The sequence below is a fragment of the Colletes latitarsis genome, chromosome 11 (genome assembly GCF_051014445.1).
Source record: "Colletes latitarsis isolate SP2378_abdomen chromosome 11, iyColLati1, whole genome shotgun sequence".
Lineage (NCBI taxonomy): Eukaryota > Metazoa > Arthropoda > Insecta > Hymenoptera > Colletidae > Colletes > Colletes latitarsis.
This window is the reverse complement of record NC_135144.1, coordinates 23,806,256-23,818,804: the sequence shown is the minus strand read 5'-3', so window position 1 is coordinate 23,818,804 and position 12,549 is coordinate 23,806,256. Positions and strand designations below refer to the sequence as shown.

The 12,549-nt window shown below is 41.7% G+C and overlaps 1 protein-coding gene across 11 annotated transcripts in view; it reads left to right on the top strand.

Annotated features, from left to right (window-relative positions):
• The window catches only part of By (focal adhesion protein tensin), a 215,089-nt gene that overhangs the window by 199,490 nt on the left and 3,050 nt on the right, over window positions 1–12,549 (top strand). For 6 of the 11 annotated variants that reach the window (XM_076777972.1, XM_076777977.1, XM_076777974.1 and 3 more), the window contains 8 exons: window positions 3,315–3,528; window positions 5,051–5,242; window positions 6,833–7,414; window positions 8,166–8,515; window positions 9,255–9,344; window positions 10,254–10,362; window positions 10,614–10,797; window positions 11,041–11,406. In XM_076777972.1, coding sequence (XP_076634087.1) covers window positions 3,315–3,528; window positions 5,051–5,242; window positions 6,833–7,414; window positions 8,166–8,515; window positions 9,255–9,344; window positions 10,254–10,362; window positions 10,614–10,797; window positions 11,041–11,406 — 2,087 coding nt within the window. The remainder of the gene's footprint in view (window positions 1–3,314; window positions 3,529–5,050; window positions 5,243–6,832; window positions 7,415–8,165; window positions 8,516–9,254; window positions 9,345–10,253; window positions 10,363–10,613; window positions 10,798–11,040; window positions 11,407–12,549) is intronic. The other 5 variants (XM_076777976.1, XM_076777975.1, XM_076777978.1 and 2 more) reach the window with 4 other exon arrangements.

Sequence of the window (12,549 nt, the reverse complement as noted above, 5' to 3'; positions counted from 1 at the left end):
AAGAACGCGAGGAGACAGAAAACTTTTGCCTGGCGAGACACGTTGGGTCGAAGAGATTGAGCCCCAAACAGGAAAGTATCTTGAAATTTGTCTTTGAGTTCCGTAATTTTTCTAATCCATATGTAAATGTGCCCTTAAAAAGATATTCAATTTTAGTCGTTGAGAAACTTCGTTGAAGGTCTAGTTATTTTTAGGTGGAAAGTTATATGTTGTTTCGATGATTTTTGAAATCAATATATGAAAGATGCACCCCTGGAAGAAGTAAGCAAGATAGAGGACTCATCAACGAATGTACATGTAGAAATCGGTCGATCGCTTGCGAGAAAGAAAGGTTGAGCGTAGCCCGCTGCTGGCGAGCGCGGAAACTGTCGCCGCGGCAGTAACAAAATACTCGATCAGTGCTCGAACAAGGAATAAAAATTCACGGAAAACTGTTATCCAAAAAAGAAAAACGAATCGCGTTTTTCGAACTGGTCATCGCGACCTGAAGATCGAGGATGCGAACGGTCGACGAGGAAGATTTCGTCGTTGGAATTTTAAGTATTTCCACGATAATGTCTCTGGTAAAAAAAAAAGCTTTCGAGTGAGAAGAGAGACTCCTATTTCTGGGCTCCTCTGCTCGCCCTCTGACATAATTATAAATATAGAACGGGCGAGACGCGCTAAATAGGCCGCGTCGAGTCCATCCTTTCCCGTTCGCCGGTCCATTCTTCGTCTTCTTTGTAATCTCCCGCTGTTCCAAGCGTATTTCTTCCCCGCTGGCAATTTCTCCGTTGCCGCGGTATCCCGTTAGTCCAGAGAAACGACAGTCGGATGCGGAAGTCGTTCGAAGTAGAACCGGGAGCACAAAAGCGGCTCGTAAAGCCTCGTACAATTTTCCGCCGCGAGCTCGTATTTCCGTCGTCCTTTCCGGACGGTCCGAGCCCGACACTCTTTCTCTAGCTTTCGGCTGTTGCATTATTCCAATGCAGTCTTCCTTTTCGATTCGCGAGAATCCACCGTACCGAGAAGCGGAAAACGTAGCTCCTCGACAGTGAACGCCACATCATTATGCTCTGGCGGACCGTCCACTATTTTGCCATTTCTCGAACCTTTGCCCGGCACCGAACTACCTTGTACCTTTTTGTTAAATCGAAATAACAAGATAGAAGACTATTTCTCGTTTTTCAGAGACAAAATAGGGGTCTCTGGTTTGCTCGCGAGCGAGCCAAGGAACGATTTATATATCTTGAATTGGAGCCATTAAGGATCGCTCTCGCTTCTTCTAAATTGATACAAAGGAACAGAAGATACGGTAGTTTCTACTTTCAAGAGAAAATATCCGGATCGTTGATTTTGTTTAAAGCGAAATAGATGGTAAAAATTTCATTTCCATACTCGTATTCTAGTTTCGTATTTCTGAACCGTGAACTTCTCAGCGTCCCTTATTTTATTTTAGGAACACTGTATCTCATAATCGATCGATCTACGATTCTGTAGTTCTTATTTTAAGTAATGTCTGAGATTGATCGATCGTTCCAAGTTCATTATTTTTTCAAAGAATGGCTTCGTCGCGAGCTCAATTTACACGACTTCGTCGTATCCGAGCGTCTCCTGCGCGAAATTAATTTGTAATGGCGGGTTGAACTGCTGTTCCGCGAAACGATAAATTAACTCTCCGTTCACGTGGTTCTGGAGCTAAATCCTTCGCGAAAAACATCTCGCGAGCGGTTTCGTTCGTCTTTTAACCGAGTCGAACCATTAACGTCGTTCGCCCCGCATCCTTCACCCAAGCAGGACTCATTTATTACCAATAAGCTCGTTCTACCGAGAGAGGAACACAGATTAATTTTCCGATGATTTCGCTGTTCGTAATACGTAACCGTTCCGTGCGAAGGAAATTGTAGAACGGGTGGAAATAGGCGTACTTTCGCCATTGAAACTATGTTGACGAGCCTCAGAAACGTATATTTCATTGCCAAGTATGGGGAGCATAGAACAAGATGGATTAACGACTGACAAATACTGATTAATAATATATAATTAATCATGCACTTTACTAAAATTAGTTGTGAGTTATAAATTATTACATAATTACGTATCGTTTATTTTAAAGAAAAACAATTGGTGTCAAATATGCGTACAAATAACCAAAAGTTTCGTACGAATTGTATTCTATTTTTATTAGTATTAGGATTTGCAAAAAGTAAATATATACGTGAATAAAAAATAGAGAATAATATTATTCCATCTAAGGCTTCGTTCTCCAAATAATTAAGTTTGCTCCTGGCTTGTCTGCCCGCTACCCACTGTTTCTACTTACGTTAAAGTCCAAGTTACGCTCTCATTGCACCTCGAACGAAAGAATTCGATTCTTTATTTTCGATTTGTTCTCTCTTTCATTTGCACTTTTCCTTTTAAATCTCAACTGGAAGCTACGCGTTAAGAAGGTAAACGCTGGTAGCAATAAAAGAAACGAATCGCAAGAAACGAAAGAAAATTTCGTTGCTCGTAAGCGGAACTGGCCGCGATCATGGTCGGAACGATGTCGCGTCCGTTCGCTATCCATTCGTTATTAGGGTGGAAAGCGAAACGCGGCTGGGAATCGACGGCCCGGAGCGACCTCGTCGATCAGGATGCAATTATCTCGGGATCTATCGCGGTAGGAGGTCCTGATTCTGGGCCCTCTTCCGACTGCTAACCGTGGCAGGGCCGGTTCGTTGCTGTTCTAACGAGTCTTTGTTACACGACTCGCGCGTCTTAGTTTCCCCTCTCCAACCCCTTGTGAAAGTAGCTTCTCGTATTTTCATCTGCCAGTAACTCGAGTACGGACGCTAGACGGAACGCGAAAGCGAGAGCCGTACAGGACGAAAACATCTGCTCCACGGACACGGCGATGCTTATCAGGCGACAGGTGACCAAGAATCACGCGCATCTCCCCTGCCCCAAAAACCAAGGAATCGTCGTTCCATTCTGCAGTAACGATTAGACGGATGTTTACATATTTATGGGAAATTTCAATTCTCAAAATTATAAGAAATACTTAAAGTAAGGCAACCCTCTAGAAAGGTTTCAATGATTCTTAAAATGAACATGAAGGGGTCCCCTTTCGTGTCAGCGAAGTGTGAAAGAGGCCAATATTTCAATATCGTTTAGTGTATATAGTTTATATTTTATCTCTTTTATAATTCGGATCATTCATTTCCGAGTAGTTTCTTCGACGATGAACAAAAGCTGTTGGTCGAACACGTTGAAGCGAAATGTAGATGGCTCGTCGCGACTGCAACGGACGGAAAGTGAAAAAGTTTTACCGTGATTCTTGCTGTGTTCGTCAGATTATCGTGGCTGAGGCAACAGCAATTGAAACTTGCCGCGAGAAGGGACGAAAGGAATCCGGGGAAGCTGTGGCGGCAGGAGACCGGAAACCGCGTGATCGGGGAGCTGAGGAGCTTGCAGAGGGGGAGGTTGAGGCACGATGGATACGCGAGCGATTCTGCGGTCCTCGATGACGATGACGACGCGTGGATACCGAATTCCGTCAGCGGACAGGTGAGAAAAACGGGTCGAGTTGAATTTCGCGTACACGACGATTCGTAGAAAGTGATCGATCGCGTTGTCTTCGAAGCTCCTGGATCTTTTCGATTCAGTGTTCTTAAACAGTAGCTAAAGTATTACGTTTACCCTATTAAATTTTGCCAAAAATAGTCGAACGTTCAACTGAAAGAAAAACCATACGTGTTAAAATTTCTGTATTAGTAATGTCTCGTTACACATCGGTCACATTGTATCAATCGTCCTGTTCAGTACAGGCTCCGCAGATTGATAGGACTCATTGAGAACAACGAAACAGCCTTAGCGAACGTGCATATGCCCGCCAATGAACCATTCTTAACATTCAGTTCTATTTTGTAGAACTAGTTAAGTATAGATAATTTTGAATGTTGCGTGTAGCGTGCTGGGTTAGTTTCGTTTGCTTGATTTGATCTTATCGTAAATATTGACTGCTATTTGACGTTATCGTTAAATCCAGGGTAAAGCTATTGCGATAGTAACAGGTAAGTGCCGAAGAAGTGTATTACGTCATTACGCATTGTATTGTATTACGTAGAACCTATATATAATTGCATGAAGATTGGCTTACAAATTACAAAATTCTAAGATTCAGAAATGATTCATTCTCGAGCATACGTTTATCAAGACTCTTTTGTTTTTCATAGTGAGTTCTACTACTCTGCATTATTTGTACCCCCATTCTTGAAACATTATGTATATGTATATACAGTTCATTACATTGAACCCTACTAGTAACCATACATTCAAAAACAGGCGTGTGAAACTCATTTCTGTTCGAGGGGCAATTTGCAATTTGAAGAACAAAAATTTTAGAAATACAATATATTTTATATTTCTCTTGCACATTCTTGTGCATTAATGCACTTGTAAATTGCAATTGCATCCATTGTTTTATGTGGTAGTATTATGGTAATGCGATCGTTAACTAAACAGTTCACGACATATATCAATTTTTTAAATAATACGTACCTTCAAGCGTTTTCTTATCTCTACGTCCTTATTCATGTTCGCTAGTATCAAAGTACACGCATTACTGGGGAAGTTGATATACGTCCTGGACTGTTCACTTTACGATCATATTACCATAGTTTTATACGCAGAACGACTTAAGGAATCGATTTATGCAAGAGAAATTATACAATTGTATTTAAACAGAGGATGCGGTTGCCCTTCGCGAGTACATTGATGCATAAGAATACATAAGAGTAGTAACGAAACGTAAGATTGCATAATACCATTAAATTTTATCGTCTGACATTTTTTTCTATCCCTAACAATTTTAAAAGTTCCGCCCATTTGCATAAGACATTCTGTATAATTATTTCATAAAAATACCAAAAATTATGGAAGTAATTTTCCCCGGTTGTACCAACGCCAGCAAATGGTCGTATAACAACTAAACATAAGTAAAAATAAAAAATTTACAAATAAATAAGAGGGTGGCATGCCTGTTCCAAAGTGTAGCGTGATAAAGACGTTAGTATATTAATTAATTTAGATGCAATCGAGACCGCTTCCATACACCTCCGCGCCAGCAAGTCCTCTGCTTCCGCAACGATCGAGCAGCCGGAAGTACAACGGTACCGTCGGAGCCGGTACTCTGGGACGACCACGAGCAGAAAGTGTGAACGAACGTCCCTTCATGTCCGTGAAACGGGCTTACGAGTGCCGCAAATACAGCGACAGTCAGGTAAGTGCTTTTCCCGCGCCAGCAAAAACAGTCCTGGCTCTTGGTTCGCTGGAGTCGATCGTTCTATGATCGTTTCGAACACGATACACATTCAACCTAAGAGGAAATCTTCCACTTTCGACGTTCAAACAAATCGATCTTTCTTCCTTGAATTCTATCATGGTTTGAAGCGCGGTAGCATGTTTCTAAATTATCGAACTGAAATTTGAAAACTTATTTGTATTTATCAAAGACCGCGATGCGATTAAATTAATCAATGAATGTCAGATTTCAAAGCTAAGTTTCGTAAATTAATTTCATTATTATTTACGTAAAATAAATTTTACCGTCAGGGCTGAAACCAGTGTAATCTTTACGTTCACTTTTGCCTATTTGAAAAAGTGTTTCGTACAATGTGCATTTACGATCGACTTGCCTCGAACGGCTTGGAAAACAGCCCGTTAGGCTAAAACGCGTCGAACTGCTTGAAACAATTATCGATAATAAGAATAATAAATTCGAAACGACCGGACGATCGATTTCAAGCCGCTCCAATGAGACGGCGGCAGCACAAACGCTACAATTTAGTCCCTCATAGATGGCGACTGTAAAAGCAACTCTTGCGGTACCGTATTTTATGGTTATGCCCCGCAGTTAGATCCTAAATAGCAAGAAATAGGCTCCTTAGTTCGTGGAGTACAGCTTATTGTTAGACCTTTTTAGTGCCTCCCTTCCAATCGCTGCAGCTGATTCTGCGAGACAAAAAAACAAACCGAAAATGTACAGTAATATTTTTCCCTAGTCTCTGTTTTTGAGGAAATCGTCTTTGAACGTGCTTGGCGATATTTTCGAAAATAATGCATCGTAAGAAAAACTTTTATCCTACACTTTCGGTGTGTTTTTTACGAACGATCATCCTCCACCGTTTGGTTCTATTTATTACGAGAATCATGTACAAATTCGAGGTAAATATCCTGCTTTTTATTACAGTTATACTTGGTTATAATGAGCATGGGTAAACAGAATAAATGAAATTACGTTTAGTATTATGCAGTTTAAAAAGTACAGATTGATGAATTGTATTTAATTGCAATTTATATAAATATACGGTGTAAGAATACCATTGCAAGCAATAGAAAAAAAGAAAGCTTTAATTTACTTCTTCAGAATTCAGAATAAAATATTAGGGTTCCCACATACCTATAATTGCATAGAAGCACATTATTTGTCTTCGTAATGTTCCCATTTATTAAATTATTAAAAAGTAAAAGAAATACAGTAATGATTCTTAAAATGAACTCCTGACGTGATTCGTAAATTGAACGTTTCTATCCCTCCCAACTGAGGGGAGACAGATTTCACTCCGTTGCTGATATAACGAATTACTTACGTTATAACCGAGTTCGACTGTATTCCCAAATCAATCATACAGAATTCCGTCTTCGATAACTCGATTCACGCCCATCGATTGTAAATAAATGTAAAATAAATTAATGCGATTAATTTACTAACGGACGAGTTCGAGTAATATTTTATCGCTGGCAGAAAATCGGCCTCGCGTAATCACGTAGACGCCTCCTTCTAGCATGAAGCGCTTGGCTTGCTTTTCAGAGCCCTCCGACATCCCCTCGCACAGGCTTAGCAGCCGCGCAACCTTTAGGATTAGCAATGCAGCAACAAGCAACGTTCGTTAACGCGGAGAAACCACAGCCGCCGCGGCCAGAGTCGCGCAGCGACAGTTTCGTACGCGCTGACGCGTTGCTGCGCGAACACCGCCACCAGCAACAGCAATTGGCCAGCAACAGTCACGCGGAACAGAAGCACACGGTCGGTCAAGATTACGGGCGAAACTGTCGGCCCGAGTCGCGAAACCGAATCGTCGAGTATCAGACCTGCACCATGACCAACAACGACAGGACCATCGATCACGTGGACGCCGGATTGCTGACTGTCGTTGATCAGCAATCGACCTCTCAGATCGCTACTGACCGTCTCGTGAGCCTCATTAAATCACTGGCTGAAATTTCGCCCGTTCGCTCGCCTCCATCTGTGACTAACAAGTCCGCGAACGATCATCCCGCGAGCATCAGCCCAGCAGCGACCACGACAACTGCCAGTGGCCACGTTGCTAACGCCATCACCACTAATTGCTCCCCTAACCAGTCGCCCAAAGCATGGCAGAATTGCACCCAGGTTTGTCCCGGCTGACGAGCCCCACTCCCGCGGGAATCCTTAGTGGTTTGACTTGCACAATATTTTTTTTCTCGCCCCCGTATGCACAGGGAACCAGGAATTTAATAAATCATGGGTATTGACTTTAATAACACGCAACCGAAAAGTTTGAAGGAGCCCATGATGGATCGATGGCTTCAATAATATTTTGAATGAACACTGGACGTTGCTGATGTCAATGTTTGTCCGGTGATCTGTTCAATAGCTACGTAAAGAGGTCTTGTTTGAACTACGCGGTTGCATCAACGATTCTACGTTCGAAGTTTATTTGCCTTCGACCGTATGTCCTCGAAGTCATATAAAACTATGAGAAATAAAATTTATGTTTGCGATTTCGCTCGTTTGTTGTGTTGGAACGTATAAATTATACGTCAACTTAAATATCTTAAAATACTCTGTTGAAAGGAAAGTAAAAAATCGTGCCATTCCGTTTGGAAAGCACCTTGTCAACTTTACATTTTGAAATTAAAACAGTGTTTTTGCAAGTTCAAAGACAAAATTTTAATACGATATTTTTTGGTATAGAGTAGAATAAAGTTCCTTGTGCATATTTTTACGCAAGTTTTGGATTGTAAATTTCAATTGATGTTCCAAGAATGCTTGGCACGCCTGGCTTGGGCTGAATGCACAAAGCGATTTAGAAGCGTGTAGCATTTTTCGATCGAATCGGCGTCGCGAGACGAGATGATAAAGATTCGTTGAAAATTCGCAGTCGCACAATGACTCTGCGTCATCGTGGACCGAGAGGAGCGTCAGTCCCGGAAGCGCGATGGTCGGTAATGCATCGAGGCCGCAAACCCCAGCGTTTCCGGTTCACCCTCGAACGCCGTACGTCAACAACTCCTCGCCAACGGTGACGTTTGCCTCCGATCGCGCTTATGCCACGTCAAACACCACCTACAACGTGAACAACAACAATAACAACAACGTGAACCACGTCGAAACGGCCGGGAACAACAACAACGTCGGGAACTATGGAAGCGAACGAACGATCTACATCGAAGAACGAAGAGAAGTCTCGAAGGAAACGGGACTTCCACCCAAGAGTCCGACAACACAGAGGTAGGCAATAAAACTTCATTTTAATACGACATCGTTAATGGGTTTTACTCCCCGATTAGTGCTGATAACGTTTAAGTTTCGAAACACTTAACTCCGGCGATAAAGTAACGCGTTGACAGTGACATCAGAACGAAAGTAATATAACAGACGAGGTATACGTGTAGATCTTACGTTCAATGTATTTTTTCCTGTCACCTGTAACATTACCAACAGGTTACAGTAGCGAACACGAGAGGAAAGGGGACAGAAAGTGAATGTACAGAAACATTTCTAGCCACACATTATATTTTCGGTAAAGAATTTTTTTTCTCGAAACTGCGTAGGAATTCGGGGGTATATCTATTCACCAAAAATGATTGTAATTAACCCCCTTAGCTAAAAATAATTTTTTTAGAACGATTTAAAATTTTTTAATTTTGTCAAAAAATTCTACACCTTCTCGAATTTTTTTCTCGAAACTGATTGGGATTTCGGGGGTATATCTATTGACCAAAAATGATAGTAATCGACTCTTGCAACTAAAAATATTTTTTTTAGGACGATTTGAAATTTTTTAATTTCGTCGAAAAATGTCTGCTTCTGGTCTGCTGTCCGATAATAGTGGATTGTCTTTTTCATCCCCCCCCCCCATAGTCAATTTGCATGTATTTACGCACACACGCGATTAAAACTAATATGTTTATCCGAGTATTGTTGAGGGAGCAACGATTATGACGCAGATTGATGTTCGTGATTCTAGACGCTTGAGTTTCCCGGCAAGCGGGCCACTTAAACAAACGCATAACAAACGATGGCCGCTCACTAACCAATCGGCGTCGTTCGACTATAGGTAATATATCATTGTGAGCACTGGAACGCGTGGAAGATTGAAAAATTTTGGTTTCCTGAACGACGGCGTTGACCGATCGACGCGACAGATACGCGTCGATTTCGAGGATGCGCCGTGAATGTTTAATGTCGTTCCACTAACTGTGTGTATTGGTACACTTTAACTGCAACTGCATCGTACCGAGAAACTAATTATAAGCTTATGGCTCGAACAAATAAAAGATATCGTTGTAAATTAATTTAAGCAATGGGTCGATGCAGTTGCACAAGTTTGCAGCATTATTAAGATGTGAAGAAAGAACTGAGGTCACGTATAGATACGTCGTGTGTGTATTGCACCTGTCGAACTAACAAAAGCTCGTGCTTCTTGCATCGTGTACTACCTAGAAAGCATATACCATCATGCAGCGAGTTTGCAAGCATCATCAACGCGAGAAACAATAAAAAAAAGAAAAAGAAAACTCACATCATAGATCGAATTTATTAAAAAGATACCAACGATAAATCTTTAACCGCAACGAAGGATTCATTGTCGCTGATTAACGTTTAAAATAATATTTGCACCGTTCGTGTTTTAACTACAAATATTTTCTTGGCAATCGTGCGTGTACATATGCGCGTGTGAGACGTGGTATCGTTTTTTTTTTCTAGACAAAGCGGTTGTAATTGGCGATTCGCTCTATCATACTTTTCTCTCTGTGTTTTCTGTGTCAATATTTTCTCCTTCCTGTTCACCGTTCGATCTTTCTTACGTTCTTGTATGTACCATGTTTCCGATGTTTTCTCACGGCGTACACCACTTTGCACGAGTCACTTGACAAACACACGAACACACGCGCGTCTGCCTGCACGGAAAACGATCCCGCTCGAAATGTACTTTATAACGATACGTGTGATCACTTCCTTGTAGCAAGGACCGATCTGTTTCTCCGATAAACGAGTCGACGATGTCGCATTCGCAAGCTGTCTCGCGCAGTCCTGGTACACCGACTCACATTGAATTCGCCCAAAGTCCGAAGGTACGTATCCTCGCGTCAATCTCGTAAAATGTTTGCCAATTTGAACCTGGTTAAATTAAGAAAACAGGGCTTCTCCCTTCCACTATCGATCAATGTTCGTCAGAAACCTACAGCAATTGTTTGTAATAGCGTATATCTTGAAAGAATGTAAACTATAAATGTAGGAAACCTTTGTATCGTATGATTACTGTAAATCTCCATTGAAAGTTGCTTGTCATTACTTTTTTTCAAGTACTTTTATTGGGTTTTAGAGTGCCGCATCGTACACCTCCATAAACAGCGGTGGTCAGTCGTCTCCTCAGGTCCAGTATTACGGTTCGAGAAGGTCGAGCGTTCACTCGAACACCGAGCCTCAAGAAGTAGCCGATGCCAATGTTAAATTTGTGCGCGACACCAGCAGGATCTGGTACAAGCCAAACATATCTCGGGAGCAAGGTGTGTATGTGTGTATTCTGCTAACGTAATATATTCTCACGACTGCAAAAAATAACAAATATTAACGTACCATTCCACCCATCGATGGAAAAAGAAAAAAACGAAAGGGAAAATTACACTTTTACAAAGGGAAAATTATACATTTCGTACATTAAATGAAATAACGCGTGGCCTAAAGTAATTCAGACTAAGTAATATCTGCCTTTGAGTATTTTCAGAAAAGTTAATTTTAATATTTCGCAGCAATCTCGATGCTGAAGGATGAAGCGCCAGGGACGTTCGTCGTCCGGGACAGCAACTCCTTCCCAGGAGCCTTCGGGCTCGCTCTAAAGGTAGCAACTCCGCCTCCAGGCGCCCCGAGCAGCCCTAGAGATCCATCGAGCGAACTGGTCAGGCACTTTTTGATCGAACCCACCTCTCGCGGCGTCAGGCTAAAGGGTTGCGCGAACGAACCAGTTTTCAGCTCGCTGTCGGCGCTGGTTTACCAGCACAGCCTAATGGCGATGGCTCTACCTTGCCAGCTGCTGCTGCCGGAACCGGAAGCCGCGGCCAGAGCCCTCGATTCACCAGGCGCGAACAGCGCTCAACAGTGGTTCGTGCAGGGAGCAGGTAAGCGATTGGAAAACGATTAACAATTTTTTGCAGGGAACATACTGGCCCAGACGACTATTTTATAGGCACTCTTTGCGAAATAAAACACTATTAAACCTGACAAATTACTTTAACACCAAAGCTACCGGCACTTCATGTATACTCATTCTTACCATGACCGGTTAAGTGACTTTCTTTTTCTCTTTTACGAGACAATGTACTCAGATTTTTCCATTATATGTATAGAAAGTTGTGTTTTGATGTTAATTCGTAAGATATGCTTTTATGTGAAAAAATTTGTCATTTTTCATCGGATAGAAGATAAAACGCCCTTGAAAACAAATTTCGTTTCAAATCGGTACCGTAGTTAGTTCTAGAGAAAACAACTATTTAAGAAAAAGTGCTGGCTAATAATTACGCAACTATCCTGTATTTAAATTTAAATTCAATTTCAATTAAATAAACAATTTATGGTCCAGTTTTATCGTACACTGCTCGTACGAGAAGTAGAAATTACTGGAACTTCTTTGGGTATGCAGCGCCAAAGTAAATGTCAAAATAAACATAGAAGATTGCACAAAATGTAGTAGTTGGTATAGTCATTGGATAGAGGATGAAATGCCCTTTAAAATGAGCGTTTGTGCGAGTCGATAGCTCTATTAGTTCCGGAGATATAGCGATTTTAGTTTCAAGTCGATGCGGTGGCTAGTTACGGAGATACGACGGTCCGAGCGTTTTTTTGTTTCATTCAGACGAATGAACTCGCGCGCGTGAAAATAGTAAACAGTGCGTAGTAAATTCTTGGAAATACTACGCTTCCTGGTCACGTGACTGTCTCGACTCACGCGCGACAAGGAGGTCCGACGCGACGCGTCAGACGAAGACAGCGATAGTCAAATTAAGAAAAATACCCTTTTACATAAATTGCGATATCTCGGAAACGGGAAGTCGGATCGACAAAAACCAAAAACCACCTTAAAGGGGAAGGTTTACCGCTTCCAACGATGGCTCGTTTATAAATAAAACATTAGTAGTTTCGAAACTGCACGCGTCTAAAGTTTTTAGTATTTTTAATGCGCGTGAATAGGCTATTGTACACGCGACGGACGAAGAGATAGTGGGAATTGAAAAATTACCCCTTTACATAAATTACGATATCTC